Genomic DNA, 27157 nt, shown 5'->3' on the forward strand with positions numbered 1-27157 from the left:
ATGAACAGTGGTGCTGCCAGGCTACGGAGCAAAGTGGGCATCTCGATAATCTATTTGTCACTGGCATAAGACCTCTCAAAGCTTCCAAATATGTTGGTGTGGGAGAGTGATCTGCATAAAGTTTGGGATTAAGAGGACTGGAATAGGTCTTTCTTTCGCTCTTTCCGGGGTGTTTGGAACACCTCCCTGATAGAAGTGAATCTCAAGGTGTTAACGAGTTGGTACCTGGTCCCGACCAGGCTAGCCAAAATGTTTCCCTCTTCGATGATGCAGGTGTGGTGGGAATGCCCAAATATTAGGGGCTTTTGGGATGTAACAGGGAGCTGGCTATCTTACCTGTGGTATCAAAAGACACTCTGCAACATTGTTGCAATGAAACTGTTTCCCTCTAGTGGCAGTTAAGACTCTGTGTCATCACATCCTGTCAGCAGAGTGATTACCATCAGGTAGCGAAGCATAAAGAGAATTGCAGTTCCAGGACTCCACATTCAGATTTAACTGTATGGAACTACAAAAGACCAGCATGCTCTGAGGGCAGGTGCGATTTAGGCCTCTGCCGCCAGTTGGGACATCCAGCCTGAGAGGGGGGGATCCCAGGTGCACATTCAGGCACACCTGCACCGAAGGTGAAGCGTTCCAGTGTGAGGTGACCAGTCGGGTTGCCAGGAGAGCCTGGTGTTTCAGGACGCTCATTTTGGCCTTGACTGCAGGGTTGGGTGAGAGGGCTTTTGCCCATTTGAAGGAAACAGGGACACTGCACCACAGAAGAAGTTAAATGGACACTGTTTACAGACATCATTGCTGTTAGTCATCTTGCTGACACTTTTAGTGCCACAGGGCTAAAGGATAAGGCCATCCACTTCCAGAGACACTGTATACAGACACCATTGTCCTTTCACCTTGCTGAGAAAGATCCTGCTTTCTTTAGCACCTGCACTGATGGTGAAGTAGGTGCAGAGACTCCACTTTGATTTCCTGAGGAGAATTCAGACAGCATGAGACAGGGGAAGAGATCAGACCTGAGGTAGATATGCTGTCTCCCAGGTGATTTCACTGCGCAATTTAGGCCTCCGCCGCTAATTTGGACATCCAGCCTGAGAGGGGGGGTTCCCAGGTGCACTCCCGGGTGCACCTGCACCGACGGTGAAGCGTTCCAGTGTGAGGTGACCAGTCGGGTCACCAGGAGAGCCTGCTGTTCCAGGACGTTCGTTTTGGCCTTGACTGCAGGGTTGGGTGAGAGGGCTTTTGCCCATTTGCAGGAAACAGGGAGTGCAAACAATAAGTGTAGCGCTAAAAATGAATATATGAGTGAAAAAATATATAAATACAAAACCTGTATGCATCCAAAAAACCCCAATCACGCAGGCGGAGATGGATGCAAACAATAAATATTATAAGGCATCAAAAAATAAGTCTTTAGTGTTGTGAGGTGATAACAATAAACATAAAAAAGGGGAGAAAGAAAAGTCCACATGTAAAGTGTAGAGTGCCAGTGGCTAAGGAACTCTCTCTTCAGTCTTCAACCGAAGTGGAAAATGCACCAATAAACAGGGGAAGGCATTCAGATGGAAGAATGGGTACTCTTACTGGATCAGCACGTACCGTACAGCAGTGCATCTATAAGGCTTTGGGATACTGGATCCCCAATAGTGATGCCACACTGGATGGTCTCCTGCAGGCCACTAACTCCAATCCACACAGTGTTGGGTGATGGTTGAAACGAGGGTATCTGAGGCTTAATGGCTGCCAAACCAGTCCGACAATGAAGGTGGTCCAAAGATGGTCATCAGTGCTTTCCTTCTGTGCACTGATGACCATCTTTGGACCACCTTCATTGTCGGACTGGTTTGGCCCTCTAAAGGTGAACACAGAAGGAAAGCACTGATGACCATCTTCGGACCACCTTCATTGTCGGACTGGTTTGGTAGCTGTTAAGCCTCGGATACCCTCGTTTCAACCATCACCCAACCCTGTGTGGATTGGAGTTGGTGGTCTGCAGGAGACCATCCAGTGTGGCATCACTATTGGGGATCCAGTATCCCAAAGCCTTATAGATGCACTGCCGTACGGTACATGCGTCCAAATAATCCGGTAAGAGTACCCATTCTTCCATCTGAATGCCTTCCCCTGTTCATTGGTGCATTTTCCACTTTGGTTGAAGACTGAAGAGAGAGTTCCTAAGCCATTGGACACTCTACACTTTACGTGTGGACTTTTCTTTCTCCCCTTTTTTATGTTTATTGTTATCACTTCACAACACTTTGGGACTTATTTTTTTATGCCTTATAATATTTATTGTTTGCATCCATCTCCGCCTGTGTGATTGGGGTGTTTTGGATGCATACAGGTTTTGTATTTATATATTTTTTTACTCATATATTAATTTTTAGCGCTACACTTATTGTTTGCACTCTTGATTAGACTTGGTTTGTTTGTGTGATAACAGCTTTTTATTCACAGTTTATTGGGTTTAGCGCAGTATTTTCAACCCTTTTTCCGCAGGAAACAGGGACACTGCACCACAGAAGAAGTTAAATGGACACTGTATACAGATAGCATTGCTGTTAGTCATCTTGCTGACACTTGTAGTGCCACGGGGCTAAAGGATAAGGCTATCCATTTCCAGAGACACTGTATACAGACACCATTATCCTTTCACCTTGCTGAGAAAGATCCTGCTTTCTTCACTTGATAATCTGGGCAAATTGTTTTTCAAAAGGACTGAAGCTACTAGTGCCATATGGACCCGCACATATATTTAGGAAGTTAAGCCATTACATGTTGATTTGAATAAAGTGTTTAAAGTTGGGACTGTGGTGTCAGGGGACAGAAGAGAGAGGTCTGACACAAATTCCTCTGCTCTCCTTCTGCCTGGACTCATAGAGCCAACCTGAGTAAAGGTAACGAATCTGATATGGATTGCCATATTGTGATTTATTTGAAATGTAAGTGTGCCTCTGCTTTTGGGCTTATTGTTAGGTTTTGAATCCCCTGAAAGCAGCCTGAATATAGTATTGAGCTATATTGCTTATAACCTCAGTTATTGCTCTCCCATTGCATTCCTTGAACATATATATTGTTACTGTTTGTTACTTTGTCACAGAAATATTGCAGTAAAGACAATTTCTGTGTTTTATCATAACGTGTGTGTTTCTCATTGGTTTATTGCACTTACACTATTGCCAGGTGTGCCAGAAGGGGCTGAGACGGTTACTGGGGTTGAGAGGCAGAGTAACGGCCTGAACAAACTTAAGCGGCTCCTCCGGGGGTAGCGTTACAGGAATAAGATTTTTTATTTAATTTGCAAAGTCACAGGCTGTTTGGTTCACAAATCCCCCTCACTGGCTTTACTCAACTTTCCCATAACAAAAGTTTCTAAGAGCACTCATTCACTAATTTTTTTAAATTCTTCTGGGAGCTAAATTGACAACCCAAGGTCTCAGTTTCTTTAGCCAAAAGGAAAATCTCTAGGATTATGTCTCAGGAGAGAATGGTAAACATCCTGCTCGATTCAGTTAAGAAATTTGAGGCAATTTGGGAACCATGAGGGGGTCATATGGGTATATCCTTGATTATGTAAAGTCTTGGAGCTTCTCTCTCTTCTTATCTTTTATACTTTTCTCCTTAACATATTCTTTATATTCATATATTTATACTTTATATTTAATATTCATATTGCATATTCTTATATGCAATTCTTTTTTTTGTGGTTATCTAATTAAGAATTACCATGTTGTTTCTTGCAATTCTTATGCCGGATCAAAGCAAATCAATATCAATGCTCAGTTTTTGATATTCAAATGCCGATTTTTTGAAACAAATAGTCCGATGTACCATTGTTGTTCTCAATAAAAATGTATTAAAAGAAAAAATGTAATGACCATGTGGACAAATGGACCTTAGGATCCCACAACCACAGACGGAGGATCCAAAGAAGACCACATTGTTTACTGATTCCAGTAGCCGTTGATCCAAAGCGGACCATATAGATTACTTATTCATTTACTCTTTTAAGGACAGTTAGATAGTTGCATAAACACAATACATTGCCTATTACATTATTCTTCTATCTTGGTTGGAGATGTGGGGTCCTGGGGTCCATTTGTCCACATGGCTAACTGTTCTACATTGATATTTATTATTTGTCATATTTTGGTAATACCTATAACAGGCACTTAAAAAACTGTGTTCTTCCTGAAGACGCAGGCCTTGTCCTGCGAAATGCATCAAAGACATGATCAAAAGGATATAATGTGCATACTGGTATCCTCAAAGACAGCTTTCAAGCTGTATAGGTTAGGTGTATTTTGGATGTGTTACTTACCCTTTTGTTGGGATTTTAAGATTTGTATTTTGTAATAAAATCATTATGTTTTTAAATCCATTTTTGGTGTGGTACCGTTAAAGTCCTATCTAGGTTTGTTTTTGTTAGGTGCATTAAAAATGCTACATGGATGAATATTGTTACAATTTACTTCAAGAGGACTGCTTAAAGCAGTATTAAACCCAAAACCAAAAAAGTAACATATTGCAGCTTACCAATCATTAGATGTGGTGGCTATATAAGTTTTTTTCAGGCTTGTTCCCTCTGTTTTTCCCTGGTGATCTGGCCAGTAACACACCTCCCGTATTTGAGTGTCCCCACTCTGGATGAAGGAGAACAGGGGGCACTGCAAACAGCAGCATTGTCAGTATGGGGGGGAGGGGAGTGTTAGAAGCACTAGCACATTTAAATACAGTAACGCATTAAAGCCGAATTCCAGCTAATACCTTAGTATCAGTTACAGGAAAGATAATTTTTTTTCCCTTTGGGATAAAGCTTTTACATAAATAAATAAAAGCTAAAGAGTTTAAGCACCCCTGCCAGTGTTAAATGGTCTGTCTTATCCCTGTACCTACAAGAGAGCTTTTCTGTTGAAAGACAACAGACTCGCTGTCTGGATTGCCAGATGAAAAGTGCAGTGTGCAGATGTGAACTGGCACATATAAATTAATGAGATTTCAGCTTTTTATGCAGTTTCAAGCAGTAAAATGGATCTGTTTTATTGCAGCAAAAGGAAAATGGTGAATAGGTCCTCATGCAGCACAGTGATCGGAATTAACTGTCTCTCGATCGGCCAGAAAACAATCCAGTTTTGACTCAGAAGTCATTTTGGAGTTATGATAACTGCAATATGTCTGGCATAAAATATCTAGAAGGATAATCTAGTCTGATCTACAAAATAATACAATATATGAAATGTAAAAGCTTATCAAGGTAAACATAATATTAAAGGTGCAACATTTATAGCCATTGAACGTCACAGTCTTTCCTTAGAAATGTATTTAAATAACGTATTTGCACAGATAGCACTTTGAGAAAGTAAGCAAAGAATGTCCAAATACTGGCAGAAGTGCAGACAATTGCAGTTTCAAATACAGTTGGCATAAAAATTTGCTGAAATTGAAGGTGGACCGTCCCAGGATAAGATATGATACAATGATTCTTCCGCTAAATGAGATTGATCTTTGCCCTTGCCGTGGACTCCTATGGCTCAACGTAAGGACACCGCGCTCTCTACTGCTCTTACTCGTCAGACACTTCAGGTTTGGGACCGAATGGTCTCAGCTGGTAAAATATCTAAACCACAGGGCCCTATGACTCCTCTCTTTGGGACCCCGGCTTTCCCTCCAGCTGTTAGTGGGAGGAGATTTAGACCCTGGAATAAGGAGGATCATAGATGCCTAGCTCAGGTCCTTCGCACGGACCCATCCTTAAGAACAGACACACCTTCCCAGACAGCTTTGAGGCACCCAACAATGTGGCTACAGAGAAGCCAAGTTGTGTCCTTCATACGTACCTTTCCTTCCTTATTGGATATCCTATTTGACCCATCGAATTTCGACGAGCTGCCTTTACAGCCCGACCCGCCGACGCACGTGGTATCCTTACTTTACTCCCTACTACTGAACATATCTACCCCTGACCTTCCACCATACACGCAGAAATGGGTAGTAGACTTCCAACACTCTATCTCACCTGCTGATTGGCAAAATTGCTTCATCCTGACGCATAAGATTTCCCTAGCAACTAAGACTCAAGAAAAAGGGTTTAAACTGTTGACAAGATGGTACAGATGCCCTGCGACTATACAACGCTTTAACCCTTCTTTGCCAGATACTTGCTGGCGATGCCTGTCCTCTAGAGGGACAATGCTCCACATTTGGTGGGCTTGTCCTTCTATTCGGAAATTCTGGCAAAATGTCTTTGACCTTTACTGCAGGCTGATGGTGACCTCAATTAAGCCCACACCAGAGGTAGTCCTCCCATCTATGATCCCAGGACCCCTGAAGTCGATTAAAAAAGATACTTTATGCCACTTTCTGGCTGCAGCTAGGACGGTGATTCCCGTCATTGGAGAACAGCGGATGTACCTTCCATGGGGGATTGGGCTGTTAAAGTGGATCAGATAAGAGATCTGGAGCTTCTGTTGGTGCAGGAATCCAGGAAGGAGGAACAGTTCTCCATCACGTGGACCTCATGGTCAAAGTTTCGTTACTCTAAAGACTTTACTCTATGGGCTGCTGATGGCCCAACCTCATCTACCGGATAGCCATGCTGGAGTGATCTTTAACCTCTTTAACCTCCCTTATCCCTTTCCTTGATGTAACCTTTCTTCTCTCCCTACTTGCTGTTCTTCCCGCCTTGAACCAAACACCCAAGCATATGAACTGAGGTCTTATTCCCAGTATAGATCCGTGAACTAGATATCTACCCTAAGACAATAAAGGATGCCTACAGCATACCATCCCGATTAGGATGGACCACATTACATCATAGATCTACGTTCAATTAGAATGGAATTGTATGTTGGAACTCGCCCGCATGTTATTATTCACTCTTCTTTGTCATATAATTACACTGTGATGCACCACTATTCCACCAGGAATTCTAAAGAAAAGATGCCTCTGTGCATATTCCGTAAAGGTTTACCTCACTACTGTATGTAAGCTACATTTTTATAATTTACTGTAACATGATTATTACATTTGTTCTTCCTTCATCTTTCAATAAAATAAGATTGAAAAAAAATATATGCTGAAATCACAATGTATCCAGTGATTAAAGTTAGCAATGAAGAGCACTTTGGCAGTTACTGCTTTACAAAAGAAAATATCAGATTGGTTTCCACTGTGATTCTTTAATGCAATTAGTGAGTAATTTTCAAACCCTTGAAAGCAAAGATTCCTAGTTAAACTTAACTAATAATTTAAACTGCCAGATCAATCCAGCGGGTCAAGTGACTTTAGAGGATAAACATTATTAGCATCCACTGTTAATAACTCCATTAAAGCTATAATGTGTTCATTATGTAAAAGAGGAAAGCAAATACATTCCTGAAGAGGTTTTGTAATGATTTAGAGCCTATTGTTATTCACAAGCCTGTACAGTTGGCTGCATAACAGGAACATGCTGGGTGCGAAGGAGACACACTGTTGGCCTATCCATTCATACATGCTAGGACATTATGCAGTGGTGTTCTCTTAAACAAGAGCCCCATGTGGGCCTTACTCCACATGACTTTAAAGAAATGGTTGATTTGACTTTTGTAGCTAATTTGGTGGGAGGGACAAAGGGGGGAAGAAATGTAAAACTTCTAGAGGTCCATGTTGGAACATTGTTCTTCTTAAAAGTACCAGCAGAAGTCTACAGAAAGTGACTCTTCCACAGTGTTAAATAGACACCTTGGAACATTTTTAAATGCCTAACAGCTGGGGGCACTATATTTTGATGACTGTAAAGTTTACCAGCTGTTTCCATGGAACAATGCTGTAGTGTAGACTAAAACAATATTTAGGAGGGCATGGTCTATTAACCACTTCAGCCCCAGAAGATTTGGCTACTCAATGACCATAGTACAATTTGGCACTGCTCTGATTTAACTGGCAATTGCGCGGTCATGCAATGCTGTACCCAAACGAAATTTGCTTCATTTTTTTCCCACATATAGAGCTTTCTTTTCATGGTATTTTTTTGCCTCTGCGATTTTTATTTTTTGCGATATAAATGGAAAAAGACCAAAAATGTTGAAAAAAAATGATATTTTCTACTTTTTGTTATAAAAAAAATTCAACAAACTCAATTTTAGTCATACATTTAGGCCAAAATGTATGCAGCCACAGGACCCCGAAAACCAATCACTGCCTTCAGCCTTTCTAAGGGCGTAAAATGGTGATTTCACTTCCTCACTACCTATCACAGTTTCGGAGGCCATGAAATGTCAAGATAGCACACCCCCCAATGACCCCATTTTGAAGAAGAAGACACTTCAAGCTATTTGCTAAGAGACACGTTGAGTCCATGGAATATTTTATATTTTGCCACAAGTTTCGGGAAAATTATTATTATTTTTTTTTTTTTTACACAAAGTTGTCTCTAAATGATATATTGTTCAAACATGGCATGGTTATATGTGGAATTACACCCCAAAATACATTCTGATGCTTCTCCTGAGTATGGGGATACCACATGTGTGGGACTTTTTGGCAGTCTAACCGCGTACAGGACCCCGAAAACCAATCACCGCCTTCAGGCTTTCTAAGGGCGTAAATTTTTAATTTCACTTCTCACTGCCTATCACAGTTTCAGGGGCCATGAAATACCCAGATAGCACAACCCCCCCCCCCCCCCCAAATGACCCCATTTTGGAAAGTAGACACCCCAAGGTATTTGCTGGGAGGCATGTTGAGTATTTTGCAGATCTCGCTTTTTGTCACAAAGTTTTGAAAATTGAAAAAAGAAAAAAAAATGTTTTTCTTTTCTTTCTTAATTTTCAAAAACAAATGAGAGCTGCAAAATACTCAGCATGCTCTCATGCTGAGTGCTATCAGGACATTTCAGGGCCTCCATAATTGTGATAAGTAGTGAGGAGTAAAATCACAATTTTATGCCTTTAGAAAGCCCGAAGGCGGTGCTTGGTTTCTGGGGTCCTGTACAATATAAGCTTAGGTCACACATCACCCACTCTTCTAACCACTTGAAGACAAAGCCCTTTCTGACACTTTTTGTTTACATGAAAAAAAAAAATATATATATTTTTTTTTTTTTGCTAGAAAATTACTTTGAACCCCCAAACATTATATATATATATATTTTAAAGCAAAGGCCCTACAGACTAAAATGGTACAATTTTTTTTTTCACACAGTATTTGCGCAGCTATTTTTCAAACGCATTTTTTTTTGAAAAAACACTTTTTTTTAATTTTAATGCACTAAAACACACTATATTGCCCAAATGTTTGATGAAATAAAAAAGATGATCTTATGCCGAGTACATGGATACCAAACACAACATGCTTTAAAATTGCGCACAAACGTGCAGCGGCGACAAACTACATACATTTGTAAAAGCCTTTAAAATCCTTTACAGGTTACCACTTTAGATTAACAGAGGAGGTCTACTGCTAAAATTACTGCCCTCGATCTGACCTTCGCGGTGATACCTCACATGCATGGTGCTAATGCTGTTTACATATGACACCAGACCGACGCTTGCGTTTGCCTTTGCGCGTGAGCACGGGGGGACAGGGGTGTTTTTTTTAATTAAGTGTTCTTGCATAGCAAGACCACTTACTGTTATCTTACATATATATTATTATAGCCAAATTTACCACCCTAACTCCTCCCACAGTTTTTGCACTACATAGACAAGTAATATGCCAAAACGTGCGGATTGTTCCCGATTGGTGTGCTATTACTTTGTGGAACGTTTCGCCAAATGGTTCACGAAATATCGTCATTTTTGTGGTGAAATTGGTCCCATAGGAATGAATGGGGAAATGTTCAAAACTAGAGTGGGAGGTGACAAAAGCTGAAAAATCAGGACATGATTTCTAAACTACCGCCACTCCCTCATTTTCAAGCCCACCTACACAAATCTCATATCAAAACATTCAGCTATCCCTGCTGCCACTAAACATGTCCACAGCTAAGCCATAGTCCTGATAGTTTTCATAGTATGACCATTTGTTTGCAACTCACGCCGTCCATTGACATTCATTGAAACTACACTCTAGCCCCTTCAAATTTGAAGGGCAATATCTAAACTGCGACTGTGCCTTCATTTTTAATATTTCAGAGACATACTATGCATCAAAATCTAGGTCTGGGTCTTGTGATTCTCACAATATATTCTCTTCGCTGTAGAATTTATAGTTTTTAAAATATGACCGTTTGAAGTACTGCATAGTTATTACATCTATCATGATCCTGTGTATTGAGCAGTGGTTGTGAAGCATAAACAGGGCATGAGCGTTGCTAGGAAACAGGGGTTGTAAACACAAGATGCTGAGACCCCCCAAATGCATGTGGTCATACCTTCATCTGCTAGGTTTGATAACGAAATATTGTTGTTTTTGCGGCAAAATTAGTCCTATAGGAATGAATGGCAAAATGTTCAATGTCATTTAATGTGCTATTACCTTGTGGAACTTTGTGAAAAGCTGAAAAATACCAGTGTGAATCCGGCCTCAATGTCATTTAATTGGTGTGCTATTACTTTGTGGAACATTTCACCGAATGGTTCACGAAATATCGTCGTTTTTGCGGCGAAATTGGTCCCATAGGAATGAATGGCAAACTGTTCAAAACTAGAGCGGGAGGTGACAAAAGCTGACAACCCCATGATCATACCACCCTAACTCCTCCCACAGCTTTTAAACTACATAGACAGTAATATACTGAAACGAGCGGATTGTTGCCGATTGGTGTGCTATTACTTTGAGGAACATTTCGCCGAATTTTTCACGAAATATCGTAGTTTTTGCGGAAAATTGGTCCCATAGGAATGAATGGCGAAATGTTCAATGTCATTTAATTGGTGTTTTATTACCTTGTGGAACTTTGTGAAAAGCTGAAAAATACCAGTGTGAATCCGGCCTCAATGTCATTTAATTGGTGTGCTATTACTTTGTGGAACGTTTCACCAAATGGTTCACGAAATATCGTCGTTTTTGCGGCGAAATTGGTCCCATAGGAATGAATGGCAAACTGTTCAAAACTAGAGTGGGAGGTGACAAAAGCTGACAACCCCATGATCAGCCAAAACATTATGACCACCCCATGATCAGCCAAACCATTATGACCGCCCCATAAAAAAAAAATATATTTTTGAAAAAAAAAAAATCATTTTTGAATTAAAAAAAAATTCGTTTTTGAAAAAAAAAATAACATTTTTGAAAAAAAAAATCATTTTTCAAAAATTCATTTTTGAAGAAAAAAAAAATTCATTTTTGAAAAAAAAAAAAAATCATTTTTGAAAAAAAAAACTTTTGAAAAAAAAAAATCATTTTTGAAAAAAAAATCATTTTTGAAAAAAAAATATATATATTTTTGAAAAAAAATATATATATTTTTGAAAAAAAAAATATATATTTTTGAAAAAAAAAATATTTTTGAAAAAAATTTTTTTTGAAAAAAAAAAAATAATTTTTGAAAAAAAAAAAGTTTTGAAAAAAAAATTCATAATTTTTGAAAAAAAAAAAAAATTTTTTTTAAATGTTCAACTCTCAGCTAATGATGGGACTTCGTCAACTTTTTTACTATATACTTTTTAAAATATTAAGCTTTTTAACACTTTTCACAGTAACTCCAGCCACTCCAACCACACAACAGTTACTCAAGCCACTCCACCAAGTTACTCCGCCCACTCCAGTTGTAGAGGCAAGAACACTTTTCACAATTTCCCCCGAAATTGTAGTTTTTCTAGTTATTATTTATTTTGCTTTTTTATTTTATTTATAAACTGTTCCTTTCATTTTTTTAAAAATGTTTTTATCATTTTTATTGTTATCTCAGGGAATGTAAATATCCCCTATGACAGCAATAGGTAGTGACAGGTACTCTTTTAAAAAAAATTGGGGTCTAAATTAGACCCTAGATCTCTCCTCTGCCCTCAAAGCATCCGACCACACCAAAATTGGTGTGATAAAATGCTTTCCCAATTTCCCAATGGTGCTGTTTATATCTGGCATGAAATGCTCGTAGCTTCCAGTTTCTTAGGCCATAGAGATGATTGGAGCCGTTCTGGTCTCCGATCAGCTGTATGGTTAGCTGGCTGAACCACCGGCTGCATTCTCTGGTTCCCTGTTGGGACAGGAGAGCCCGAGAAAACCATGGAAGACGGTGCGAGGGATCCCTCCCACTGCTTGTAAAAGCAGTCTAGAGGCTAATTAGCCACTAGGATTGCTTTTACATGAAAGCCGACCACTGGCTGAAAAGAATGACACCAAGATAATACCTAAACCTGCAGGCATCATTCTGGTATAACCACTCAAAGTCCAGCAACATACCAGTACGTTGCTGGTCCATATTGGGCATATACTGTACAGTATTTTAATGTTCTTCTTTTAATGCAGCCTGTGGGCTGAACAAAAAAAGAGATTGTTTGTGGGTATGCCCTTCATCCACCCACTTCTAATGATGGGCATACATGCACCATTTTTTTTTAAAACTGTGGTGGCACCTACTACAGCACTGGAGTCGCTGATTTTCACATCGTGAGAGCAAACGCTGTTGCTGTCAAGATAAATAAATCAGTGCTGCAACTGAATGGCATATCTGGAAAGCAAACAATGGTAACGATAAAACATTAACTCAATAACACAACTTGATTTTTTAACACAATCTGTGCCTAAAAAATATATGCCGAAGCATGGAGGAAAACCTCCCCTAATTTTAGGAGCAAATTGCTCCTCCACCCCTGACCCCATGCTTTGGCATATATGCTCTTTTTTTAACTGTGGTGGTGAAATCACCTCCTACAGTGCTGGAGTCATAGCTTTAAGTATCGTGGGAGCAAACGCTGTTGCTGTCAGAATGAATAAACCAGTGCTGCAGCTGAATTGCTAAGCAAATTATGGTTAACAATAAAACAGGAACATTACAGTATAACGGTAAGGCCCCGTACACATGGTCGGATTTTCCAACGGAAAATGTGCGATCGGAGCATGTTGTCGGAAATTCCGATGTGGGCTCCATCGGACTTTTTCCATCGGATTTTCCAACACACAAACTTTGAGAGCAGGCTATAACATTTTCCGACAACAAAATCCGTTGTCAGATTCTGTGTACACAAATCCGACGCACAAAGTGCCACGCATGCTCACAATAAATAAAGAGATGAAATCTATTGGCTACTGCCCCGTTTATCATCCCGACGTACGTGTTTTACGTCACCACGTTCAGAATGATCGGATTTTCTGGCAACTTTGTGTGGCCGTGTGTATGCAGGACAAGTTTGAGCCAACATCCGTCGGAAAAAATCCTAGGATTTTGTTGTCAGAATGTCCGATCAATGTCCGACCGTGTGTACGGGGCATTAGACATACCTGCAAAGCAAATACAACTAGAAAAGCTACAATTTCTGGGGAAATTGTGAAAAGTGTTCTTGCCTCTACAACTGGAGTGGGCCGAGTAACTGGGTGGAGTGGCTTGAGTAATTGTGTGGTTGGAGTGGCTGGAGTAACTGTAAAAAGTGTTAAAAAGTTTAATATTTTAAAAAGTATAAATAGTAGTAAAAAAGTTGAAGTCCCATCATTAGCTCAAAAATATATGTATTTTTTTTTTCAAAAGATTTTTTTCAAAAATATATGTATTTTTTTTTTTCAAAAGATTTTTTTCTTCAAAAATGATTGTTAATTTTTTTTTTCATGGGGTGATCATAATGTTTTGGATGATCGTGGGGTGGACATAATGTTTTGGCTGATTATGGCGTGGTCATAATGTTTTGGCTGATCATGGGGGTGTCATAATGGTTTGGCTGATCGTGGGGTGGACATAATGTTTTGGCTGATCATGGGGCGGTCATAATGATTTGGCTGATTATGGCGTGGTCATAATGTTTTGGCTGATCATGGGGGGTCATAATGTTTTGGCTGATAATGGGGTGGTCATAATGGTTTGGCTGATCGTGGGGTGGACATAATGTTTTGGCTGATCATGGGGCGGTCATAATGATTTGGCTGATTATGGCGTGGTCATAATGATTTGGCTGATCATGGGGGGGTCATAATGTTTTGGCTGATCATGGGGGGGGTCATAATGTTTTGGCTGATCATGTTGTGGTCATAATGTTTTGGCTGATCATGGGGTGGACATAATGTTTTGGCTGATCATGGGGGGGTCATAATGTTTTGGCTGATTATGGGGGGGTCATAATGGTTTGGCTGATCGTGGGGTGGTCATAATGGTTTGGCTGATCGTGGGGTGGACATAATGTTTTGGCTGATCATGGGGGGGTCATAATGTTTTGGCTGATTATGGCGTGGTCATAATGTTTTGGCTGATCATGGGGGGGTCATAATGGTTTGGCTGATCGTGAGGCGGTCATAATGATTTGGCTGATTATGGCGTGGTCATAATGTTATGGCTGATCATGGGGGGTCATAATGTTTTGGCTGATCATGGGGGGGTCATAATGTTTTGGCTGATCATGGGGGGGTCATAATGTTTTGGCTGATCATGGGGGGTCATAATGTTTTGGCTGATCATGGGGGGTCATAATGTTTTGGCTGATAATGGGGTGGTCATAATGTTTTGGCTGATCATGGGGGGGGTCATAATGTTTTGGCTGATAATGGGGTGGTCATAATGTTTTGGCTGATCATGTTGTGGGCATTAAGTTTTGGCTGATCATGGGGGGGCATAATGTTTTGGCTGATCATGTTGTGGTCATAATGTTTTGGCTGATAATGGGGGGTCAGCTTTTGTCATACCTTCATCTAGCAGATGAAGGTATGACCACATGCATTTGGGGGGTCTCAGCATCTTGTGTTTACAACCACTGTTTCCTAGCAACGCTCATGTCCTGTTTATGCTTCACAAATGCTGCTCAATACACAATACACAGGACCATGATAGATCTAACAACTGTGCAGTAATTCAAACGGCCGTATTTTAAAAACTATAAATCCTACAGCGAAGATCTTTATATTGTGAGAATCACAAGACCCAGACCTAGATTTTGATACATAGTATGTCTCTGAAATATTAAAATTGAAGGCACAGTCGCAGTTTAGATATTGCCCTTCAAATTTGAAGGGGCTAGAGTGTAGTTTCAATGAATGTCAATGGACGGTGTGAGTTGCAAACAAATGGTCATATTATGAAAACTATCAGGACTATGGCTTAGCCGTGGACATGTTTAGTGGCAGCAGGGATAGCTGAACGTTTTGATATAAGATTTGTGTAGGTGGGCTTGAAAATGAGGGAGTGGCGGCAGTTTAGAAATCATGTTCTGATTTTTCAGCTTTTTTCACCTCCCACTCTAGTTTTGAACATTTCCCCATTCATTCCTATGGGACCAATTTCGCCGCAAAAATGACGATATTTCGTGAACCATTCGGCAAAACGTTCCACAAAGTAATAGCACACCATTCGGGAACAATCCGCACATTTTGGTATATTACTTGTCTATGTAGTGTAAAAACTGTGGGAGGAGTTAGGGTGGTAAATTTGGCTATAATAATAATAACTAGAAAAGGTACAATTTCTGGGGAAATTGTGAAAGTGTTCTTGCCTCTACAACTGGAGTGGGCGGAGTAACTGGGTGGGGTGGAGTGGCTTGAGTAACTGTGAAAAGTGTTAAAAAGCTTAATATTTTAAAAAGTATAAATAGTAGTAAAAAAGTTCCATCATTCGCTGAAAGAGCTGAACATTTTTTTCAAAAGTAATTTTTTTTTTCAAAAATGAATTTTTTTTAACCAAAAATGATTTTTTTTTCTTCAAAAATGATTTTTTTTTTTCAAAAGTAATTTTTTTTTTCAAAGGTAATTTTTTTTTTTCAAAAATGAATTTTTTTATTTCAAAAATAATTTTTTTTTTCAAATATATTTTTTTTTCAAAAGAAATTTTTTTTTCAAAAATATTTTTTTTTTTCAAAAATAATTTTTTTTTTTCAAAAATAATTTTTTTTTTTTCAAAAATAATTTTTTTTTTTTCAAAAATAATTTTTTTTTTTTCAAAAATATTTTTTTTTTACATGGGGCAGTCATAATGTTTTGGCTGATCATGGGGTGGTCATAATGTTTTGGCTGATCATGGGGTTGTCAGCTTTTGTCACTTCCCACTCTAGTTTTGAACATTTCGCCATTCATTCCTATGGGACCAATTTCGCCGCAAAAACGTCATTTCGTGGACCATTCGGCAAAACATTCCACAAAGTAATAACACACCAATCGGGAACAATCCGCTCGTTTCGGTATATTACTTGTCTCTGTAGTGTGAAAACTGTGGGAGGAGTCTACAAGCATTATCAAGTCTAGCAGATGAAGTCACATGCATTTGGAGTGTCTCAGCATCTTGTGTTTACAACCACTGTTTCCTAGCAACGCTCATGCCCTGTTTATGCTTCCCAAATACTGCTTCATCAAAACTGCCCCATCAGAATTACCCCATCAAAACTGCCCCATCATATTCCTCTATTATAAATCAGTACATGGTGTGTCTGTCCCCTCCCCCGGGCTCTGTAATCAGCTGAGATGCTCCAGCCACCTTCCCCCCTGTGTATAACAGAAGCTTTGGTAACCATGGCAACAAAACAAACACTAACAGTACACTCTGATTAATGGCTAAAATTTCCTGAAATGACCTCTAAACAAATGGCCGTATTTTAAAAACTATACATCCTACAGCGAAGATCTTTATATTGTGAGAATCACAAGACCCAGACCTAGATTTTGATACATAGTATGTCTCTGAAATATTAAAATTGAAGGCACGGTCGCAGTTTAGATATTGCCCTTCAAATTTGGAGGGGGCTAGAGTGTAGTTTCAATGAATGTCAATGGACGGCGTGAGTTGCAAACAAATGGTCATATTGTGAAAACTATCAGGACTATGGCTTAGCCGTGGACATGTTTAGTGGCAGCAGGGATAGCTGAACGTTTTGATATAAGATTTGTGTAGGTGGGCTTGAAAATGAGGGAGTGGTGGCAGTTTAGAAATCATGTTCTGATTTTCCAGCTTTTGTCATCTCCCACTCTAGTTTCCCCATTCATTCCTATGGGACCAATTTCGCCGCAAAAACGACGATATTTCGTGAACCATTCGGCGAAACGTTCCACAAAGTAATAGCACACCATTCGGGAACAATCCGCACGTTTCGGTATATTACTTGTCTATGTAGTGTAAAAACTGTGGGAGGAGTTAGGGTGGTAAATTTGGCTATAATAATAAGAATAATATATATGTGAGATAACAGTAAGTGGTCTTGCTATGCAAGAACACTTAATAATATATATGTGAGATAACAGTAAGTGGTCTTGCTATGCAAGAACACTTAATAAAACATAGTAAAAATAAAACATTACAGTTCTAAAATACAGTAACAACAGAGAGAGAACAACAGATATAGAACAATAGAGCGTACAATAGAGAGCGAACATAAGAGAGAGAACAATAGAGAAAGAAGAAAAATAAAACCACAACTATTTTTGGCTTTTTTTGTGTGGTTTTTTTTTTTTTGCACTTTTATATAAATTGTAAAAAGTTCCAGATTAGGGTCTCTCAAAATGTGGCCATCTCATCTTTCGAGACCCTGTGTAAGTGTGCGCTAGGACTGTGCAATGCTGTACCATATGCTAATACTCCACTAGTGTGTGGTAGCATTCGAAACATTCACCGATGCAAAGACCAGGTTGGTCAGGACAGGACAGGAGGGACAATAAAAGCGAGTGTCACACCTATATCCGCGTTTTCTGAAGACACATCTTCTTTGGGGATTTCTTTGGGCAGGGGTACCAGGGAGGACATACGGAAAATGCCTCTCATGCAGCCGGCTCACTGCATTTGGATTGGGAAGTTGGGCCACAGCACCGTCTGGAAACAGATGGGTGGTGATGACCTGTGGTGATCTCTTCCTGGAATTAAGGAAGGATCCAGTTCGTCCTGAAGCTTTGTATAGCGCATAAGCATTCAGCAGAGCCAAGTGGAATAAATGTATAGACACTTTTTTTTACCAGCGTCTGGCCTTATGAGCAATTGGGTACGGCACCAACAACTAGTCGTTGAGGTCCACCCCTCCCATGTTAAGGTTGTATTTGTGGACACAGTGGGGTTTCTCCACAACACCAGTCGCCGTTTGAATTTTGACCATCGTGTCTGCGTGAAGGGAGGACCGACCAAAAACATTCTTATTATCCCTCCACTTCACAGCGAGCAAATTATTACATTTCAAGAAGGCTCTCTCCCCCAGCCTAAGATGAGAATCTATAAGCCGCTGGGGTAAGCCCGAGCGATTCGATCGCACGGTGCCACATGTGCCAATTCCATGATCAATTTCAATTCCATGATACTGTTTGAATAACAAGCAGCCACAAAACTTAATCAGGGACTCACCAACGCAGACAACTTGATCAGGAGTAAACAACTGCTGGTTGAAGTGGTTTACGAGGGGCCGAATTTTGTAGAGCTGATCATATTCAGGGTCACCCCAAGGACAACAGAGTTCATTGTCGTTGAAATGCATGAACCGCAAAATCTGCTCATATCGTGTCCTGGTCATGGAGGCAGAGAACAAGGGCATATGGTGAATTGAGTCAGTGGACCAATATGATCGCAACTCAGTTTTTTTAGTTATGCCCATGAGGAGGGATAGACGCCCAGGAAGGTCTTAAATTCGGAGACCGCAATAGGTGGTCTCCAATCTCTGGTAAGGGTCAACTGGGGATTATTGGTGATGAATTGACCAGCACACAAATTGCTTTGGTCCACAACAGAGCTATAGAGATCTTCCGTGAAAAACAGCGAATAAAAATCAAGTGACGTAAAATCAATTGTTTCCACCTGAATTCCAGGTTGGCCAGTGAATGGGGGAAGTACGAGTGTTGCAGAAGTGGGGGGCTCCCAATTCGGATTGGCAAATGCAGCAGGAAGGGCACTATGGGCTCGGCCTGTCTTTGTCTTCTTGGTGGCTGCGGGACACTAGTTGTGCTAGCCACCTCACCAGCTTGAACTGCACTTATGGGACTCGCCACGTCACCAAGTGTTACTGCAGTGCTGGATGTACGACCAGGATGTACAAGGCCGCTGGTGTTTGCCAGTTCATCAGAAGGATGAGCGACACTAGTACTGGCTCTCTGCTCCATACGAGAGCCCTGCGGTTCTTGCACCTCAACAACAGCAGAAGAACGGGGTCGGGTACACCTAAACTTTGGCAGGGACCACTACTTCGTTGTCAGAGCTATCTGTCAGGGTGCCACTGCTGTCTACAGGTTCGTATTCTGAGCCTGAATCTGACAGATGGGTGAGTTCCTCTTCACTTTCATCTGTCATGCTCAGAATTGTGTAGGCCTCTTCACTAGTGTACCTTTGATTGGACATTTTGGCCTCTAAATTTACTGGTACAACTAATGAGACTCACAGGAAAAAGAGCACCTGACTGTCAGTGACTGCTTCAAACACTACCAAAAAAACTGTTAGCAATCGCAGGGATCAGGCCTGACTCTGCGAACGCTGCAGTTATGTGTTTACTAAGTGACAGTGATCGATTGATACTGCACTTAGGTGGGCTGGGCAGAGGGGCTAAACGCAGGTGCTAGCAGGTATCTGGGCTGATCCCACTAACGCTGCGTTTTTAGGAACCCTAAACTATTGGGGATGCTAATATAGTTCTGATCGGATCAAAGATACCGATCCGTTCAGACACTGAACTACTAAAGGAGGTGTATGGTGTGACCGTGGGTGTTAGGGCTACTGGCACTAATCTGACGCTGCCTGGAATGAAACAGACCCTAACTGACGCTAAAACCTAACTGATATCACCCGCTGGGTGATCAGGGGGTTAAACCTTTTATTAGGTAATGTACGGCGGGTGCCCTGACACTATAAAAAATAACTAACCAGCGTCACCCGTGACACTAATACGGTTATCACTGGTGACAGGGGGTGATCAAGGGGTTAAATCTTTATTGGGGGGTCCCTAGACCTATCTGGGCTTACTACTAAGTACCCTAATGCTGATTAGTGTCACAAATGACACCAGTACAGTGATCAAAGAAAAATATGAACACTGCACTGGGTGACACAGTGACAGGGAGTGAAGGGGTTAACTGGGGGGCGATCGGGGGGTGAAATGTGTGCCTACGTGTACTGTGTCATTGTAGTGTTGGTGCAACTCACGTTTGGCTGTCCTCTCTTTGGAATGGAAAAGAATTCCAGAGAGGGAAATGACATCACTTCCCCTGCCCGTGTTTACACTTACAGGCCCTGTTCTGAAACGAATCCGATCGTCGTGGCCGCCTAGGGGGCGTGCGAACGTGCCCCCTAGACGGCCTCGCACCCAACGTAAGGTAACGTTGTTTCGCCCACCCGTGCCATTCTGATGCAGTAAAACTGCGGCGGCTGGTCAGGAACCGGTTAAGATATTTGGGAACTAAGGCAATAGATGGATACCTTCATTAAAACCTAAAATTAAATTTAAATGCTACCTTCCTTAAAACGTAAAGTAAGTGTAACTGTAGACTAAATTTAACTGTAAAGTTTTTTTTTTACTTCATGAAAATTTATTGGAAAATTTAACTTAGTTTAGACAAAGTGTACATTCAAAAAACAATAATTAGTTAGACACCTAGGCAGGCCGTACATTATGCAGTTGTCTTTCCTATTCTGACAGCAGAAGGTTTCCAAGCTGCCAGAATACAATGATCACTGCTGGTGGCTATAGCCACTGGCAGGAACTGAATGAAAAAAAAAAACAACAGACTGGTTATACTGTAGTCGATCAATAGATTTACCTCAGTACAAGAACAATGAGCCTGCACATAGATGGATTGAAATTTGGCTGGTTCCTGCTGAATCGGCAGAATTTTGAACCATCTATGGCCGGCTTTAAACTAATAAAGCCCCAGCCAAATAACAATGATGATAAAATAAACAGATCATGGCAAAAGATGGGGCAGTTGTTAGCCAGCCTTAAAGGTTTGAGGTTACTCCCACGGATAATCATCAAAAAGTCCCAAATGGGACATGTAGTACACTCAGAGCAATGTGAAGGAGACTAAACAGAGGCATCTGCAGGTCTCCAAGGCCACATGCATTAATCACAAGACCTTATAGCTAAAACACAGCCCTCACACAGGTGTACACTTAAACGTGCTTGTGTGAATGAGGCCTTATACACAGGTAATGATCTCTCAAATCAGTCAGTATCAAAAAGTTGACAATTTGGACAAAACATTTCACATATGTTATAGGCACTGGGTGTTGTCTACATAGGAAGCTCATTTGTCCTTTACAATATCTGTTACAATAAGCTCCTTCATAATCTCATTGGTGCCACCATAGATTGGCTGTACTCGAGAATCCATGTAGGTTTTTGCAATAGGATATTCCCACATGTAGCCCCAGCCTCCATGGAGCTAAACACCTTCAGTGGCTATGCTGTTTTGGAGGTCAGATGCCCAGTATTTTGCCATGGAAGCAGTGTCAGAGTCCAGGCGTTTTTCCACATTAAGCTGGAGACAGCTGTCTATGAAGGTGCGACCCACGCAAATCTGTGTTTTCATCTCTGCCAGCTTGTGCTGCACGGTCTGTAAGTTTGCCACAGTATTTCCAAATGCCTTCCTTTGCCTGACATAGTTCTGGGTTTCCTCAAACATGAACTCACAGCTAGCAATGGCCATATCTGAAATCAATAATCGCTCCTGAGGAAGCTCTGCCATTAGGTTGTAGAAACCTTTATTTTCTTCTCCCAATAAGGCATCAGCGGGAAGCCGGACATCTTCAAAGAACAATTCTCTTGTATCCTGTGCCTTCAAGCCAATTTTTTCTAGTTTCCGTCCTTTAACAAAACCTTTAGTGCCATTGTCCACGAGGAAGAGACTGACGCCATGAGCAGGGGTATGAGCCTCACGGTTTGTGACAGCAACAAAAATTACTACATCGCTCATCTATCCATTTGTAATAAATACCTTCCTATCAAAATCCAATCACCTCCGCCTTCTTGCCATTAGTCTGCACACCCTGCAGATCACTTCGAGCTCCTGGCTCTGTCATTGCAATGGCTCCTATACATTTACCAGCCGCCATCTGTGGAATATATTTCTGTATCTAGCTCTTGCTGCCATATTGTGAGATATAAGGCATGACGATATCGGAGTGAAGACTGAAGCCAGGTCCTGTACAATTCACATACATCTGTTCTTCCCACACAACAGCAGATGATAGCATATCACCACCAATGCCACCATGCTCTTCTGGAATAGAGGCACCAAGGAGACCCTGCTGGCCAGTATTCTCCCACAGTTCCCAGCTCACCTGTCCAGCTTTCTCCCACTCTGCATGGTAGGGCACCACCTCTTGTTGGAAAAATCTTCCAACACTCTCTCTGAAAATGTCATGATCAGCACTGAAAACATGTCTGGTGCCAATATCCATTAAGCTCCTGGCTTGGAATGTCTCAGGTCGCAGCATCTCCTCATTGCCGCTGGCCTGAGATTGCTGGCATCGCACGGCAGCACAGCCCAGGGCACTGGAGGGAATTCTGGGAGAGCTGTTGAGCCGCTGCAGTGATCTCCGTAGAAGTCCGAACCAGGCAGCCATTGCTGAGTATTGAAGGTCTACGTATACAATTAAATTTAACTGTAAAGTTGACCATAAAGTATACCAGCTGTTTCCACGGAACAGTGTTGTTGACGAAAGCAATATTTAGAAGAACATAGTCTATTACCTCATTTGGGAACTAAGGCAAATACCTAGATTTTACCTTAAAACCTTAAATTAAATTTAAATGCTACCTTAGTTGAAACTTAAACTAAATTTAGATTCTACCTTCATTAAAATATAAACTGTATGATATTTTGGCCACAAAGAATGCATTTATATGTTTATTAAAATATTAATTATTATACTGTTTTACATTGCTTGTGGAGTAACACATGGTTAATAACACGACTGATGTTACTGAAACAATCTGAAAGACCTATCTGTGTTGTCTCCTTGACCTAATCAATTTTCACTTTGTAATCCACCCTAGTGGGGTAGAATAGAATAATCAAGAAGCAGGAGAGGTTCAGAAAGCTCAGAAACAGAGAAGGTTCAGAATGAAGAAGCAAATGCATAGGCATCCTTGTCCTCAGTTACAGCTTCCTCTCCAGCAAGGGCAGCAGTGAGCAACACAGTACCGACATTCCCAAATATCACTTCAAATCTTGTGAGACCAACAGTTAGAGGCTACTCCGAATAACTTTGATGATCTCATTTTGCAGCTATATAGTTATGAGGTTCAACACAGAAGAGTGCCTAGGCACAGGGAGTACACTGCTTAGACACCATTAACATTTCTAGAAGTCCCCTATAAGATAGCTTACACCCAATAGCCACAGCCATGAGAAAGTTAAAAGATAAGTAACTTTATTTTCAATAAATCCTCATTAACTCTTCTGAAAACTGGCCTATGTATAGCCAGTGCTGTGTCCTTGTGGGAGTGGGTGATGTTTAAAGATATAAGATGCTAAAGAGTATTTCACACAACCATTTCTATATCAGTTTTCAATGGAGTTAACTTTTAGCAGTCTGTTAGTTGTGAATAGATACATTTCAACAAATTAAAATATAAAAACTACAAAAAATGATTGATTTAAAAGTACCATGAAAAGGTCACGAGCACCAATATCTACTGCAAGCAGGAATGCCTTTTCAAATCTCTGGTGTCTGTAAATGAAGGAAAAGTTTGTTAATATTTCAGAATTACAGTATATACAAAGGACAGATAGTTAAACAGTCTGAAAAATGCAAAGATTTGAAGTAAACCTTTTCTGAAAACTGTTTTGAGCTGCATCTATTCTAAAATAATTTGAGAACATTTCTTTGCAATAATGCAGGTATATTTTTTAACTAAGATAAAGCTTCAAGGGGTTTGGCTATGAGCACCTAATTTGCCCTATGCTTATGACATTTGCATATTAAAAAAAAATAAGGTTATATTGCACAACTTTTAAAGGAAACCCGTCATTACAAAAATATGGGGATTGGCATCTCGTTCTGGAATTGCTTGCTGCCTGGCTGTCATTTAAACCTTTTAATTTAATACTAGTTTATGACCTAGAAGTATGCAAATAAGAACTTCTGACTATTCTCATACTTTGCTAAGCTGAATGCTTGATGAGAGTCAGAGATGGATGTCAAAGGATCAGGTTAACAGCCAGACAACTAGGTTTATCCAAAGGGGATAAGAAATGGCAGCCTGTGTGTTTCTCTGTAAGAAAAGGTTTACTTTAACCACTCCAGTAGAAGCAGCTGTGATGTATGAAGCTTAAGCCAGGTACACACTAACACACACTATCCCTATGAGGTTGCACGAAAAAAAACTGACAGCTCCAGGCGGAGACACTGTACTAACCATGCAAGGTTATTCTAGCGATCTCCCCCACTGAGCTGAGCTGAGCTGAGCTGCGGGGGACGCCCCCCCCAGAACACTCCGATCAGCGACCTTTGCCATTGACTAAGAGCGTTGATTGGGAGTCAGTCAGCTGCCAAATGGCCGGCCTTTGTCGGACAGACCACAAACACACGAGCAGAATGTCGGACATTTATTTTTTTGAACCGGCAAATGTCTCCTGACATTCTGCCCGTGTGTACTGGGCTTTAACTTCTTTACAAGAGAAACAAAAGAAAAAAAAAAGTTTTCCTCTATCCTTTTTCTCTTAAACCTTGTTATAAAATTTCTGTATAATCTGTTGCATTTGAAAATGAAAAGACTATCAATTACAGAGAAATTACTTTATGATCCCATGACTGAAATATAAGTAGCTTGCCATGACAATTCTTTGTTTTACCCCCTACTGTTTACATTTCGATAAATCCATGCCATAATTATGACCATTTCCTTGACTGCCAATGTAAAATAATAATAATCATTTTATTTCCCTTGATGAAACAAAGCTTTATGATATCACAGAGCTATTCCTTAAAATGCATTCCTACTCATGCAGCTAAATGAAGCGAACGCATTCTTTATACCTGTTTACATGTTCTCTCTCACATGAGCTGCATTTTCTATAATTAGCCCTGTTTGTACTTGTGCTGACATTGTCTGTCCTACCAAAGGGCTAAAGATGAGAGCGAGTTAAAGCAGGGTATACCAGAACCGAAAAACGTCCAGCTCCTACTGACTTTCGGCCCGTGTGATCCATTAGATCAGCTTCTGTTTAACAGAAGCTGATTTAATGACTGGCTTCTTTTGAATGGTCCTGCTAGAAACCCAGCAGTCGATCAGTGTTTTCAGTCAATGGCTGTAGCGCTGATATGTGTATTCTGATGGAGAGGGAGCCCCCCTGTCAGAATACAATAGCTCAGCAGGAGAGATCCAAGCATTACACATCATGTGTGTTGATGTGGGGATCTGTCAGTCTTTTTTTCAACCTTATGGTTGAAAAAAAATAAAAACTGAACATGTATACCCTGCTTTAGCCTGTCCTTTCTACTGGAGAGACTCACACTGAACTTGTTCAGAAATGCTTGCAGTCAGCCATGACCCCTTTTCCTAAGAAACATATAAAAGGTGTATATATACTGTAAATATTTACACTATATTGCCGAAAGTATTGGGACACCTGCCTATACGCCTACATGAATTTTAATGGTATGCCAGTCTTAGTCCACAAGGTTCAATATTGAGTTGGCCCACTTTTTGCAGTTATAACAGCTTCAACTCTTCTGGGAAGGCTGTCCATAAGGTTTAGGAGTGTGTCTATGGGAATGTTTGACCATTCTTCCAAGCTGGAAAGGGTGGGGCAACTCAGGATTGAACCCTACGGACTACGACTAGGAAGGCATTAAAGTTCATGTGCGTGTAAAGACAGGCGTCCCAAGACTTTTAGCAACATAGAGTAAATATACGGTGCCTTGAAAAATTATTCATACCCATTGAAATTTTCCACATTTTGTCATGTTACAACCAAAAACGTAAACGGATTTTATTAGTATTTTATGTGATAGACCAACATAAAGTGGCACATAATTGTGGAGTGGAAGGAAAATAATAAATGGTTTTCAACATTTTTTACAAATAAATATGTGAAAAGTGTGGCATGCATTTGTATTCAGCCCCCTTTACTCTAACTAAACAACTAAAATGTAGTGGAACCAACTGTCTTAGTCCACCTGTGTGTAATTTAATCTCAGTATAAATACAGATGTTCTGTGAAGCCCTCAGAGGTTTGTTAGAGAACCTTAGTGAACAAACAGCATCATGAAGGCCAAGGAACACACCAGACAGGTCAGGGATAAAGTTGTGAAGAAGTGTAAAGCAGTTGTGAAGAAGTGTAAAGCAGGGTTGGGTTATAAAAAAATATCCCAAGCTTTGAACATCTCACAGAGAACTGTTCAATCCATCATCCGAAAATTAAAAGAGTATGGCATAACTGCAAACCTACCAAGACACGGTCCACCCAAACTGACAGGCCCGGGCAAGAACAGCATTAATCAGAGAAGCAGCCAAGTGGCCCATGGTAACTCTGGAGGAGCTGTAGAGATCCACAGCTCAGGTGGGAGAATCTGTCCACAGGACAAAGTCCTGTTTGCAGTTTGCAAGAAGCCATGTGGGTTACACAGCAAACATGTGGAAGAAGGTGTGTTGTGGAAAACTAACACTGCACATCATCCTGAACACACCATCCCCACCGTGAAACATGGTGGTGGCAGCATCATGTTGTGGGGATGCTTTTCTTCAGCAGGGACAGGGAAGCTGGTCAGAGTCGATGGTAAGATGGATAGAGCCAAATACAGGGCAATATTAAAAGAAAACCTGTTAGAGTCTGCAAAAGACTTGGGACTGGGGCGAAGGTTCACCTTCCAGCAGGACAATGACACTAAACATTCAGCCAGAGCTACAATGGAATGGTTTAGATCAAAGCCTATTCATGTGTTAGAATGGCCCAGTCAAAGTCCAGACCTAAATCCAATTGAGAATATGTGGCAAGACTTGAAAATTGCTGTCCACAGACGCTCTCCATCCAATCTGACAGAGCTTGAGCTATTTTGCAAAGAAGACTGTGCAAAAATGTCACTCTCTAGATGTGCAAAGCTGGTAGAGACATACCCAAAAAAGACTTGCAGCTATAATTGCAGCAAAAGGGGGTTCTACAAAGTATTGACTCAGGGGGGGCTGAATACAAATGC

The 27157-nt window shown here is 40.7% G+C and overlaps 1 protein-coding gene and 1 pseudogene across 1 annotated transcript in view; both read right to left on the reverse strand.

The window, feature by feature from the left end:
• The window catches only part of WDPCP (WD repeat containing planar cell polarity effector), a 684160-nt gene that overhangs the window by 275932 nt on the left and 381071 nt on the right, over window positions 1–27157 (reverse strand). The window contains exon 13 of the mRNA XM_073628184.1: window positions 23626–23689. Coding sequence (XP_073484285.1) covers window positions 23626–23689 — 64 coding nt within the window. The remainder of the gene's footprint in view (window positions 1–23625; window positions 23690–27157) is intronic.
• On the reverse strand, window positions 21152–22579 carry LOC141141586 (long-chain specific acyl-CoA dehydrogenase, mitochondrial pseudogene; annotated as a pseudogene).

The sequence above is a fragment of the Aquarana catesbeiana genome, linkage group LG04 (genome assembly GCF_042186555.1).
Source record: "Aquarana catesbeiana isolate 2022-GZ linkage group LG04, ASM4218655v1, whole genome shotgun sequence".
In the NCBI taxonomy this organism is placed as follows: domain Eukaryota; kingdom Metazoa; phylum Chordata; class Amphibia; order Anura; family Ranidae; genus Aquarana; species Aquarana catesbeiana.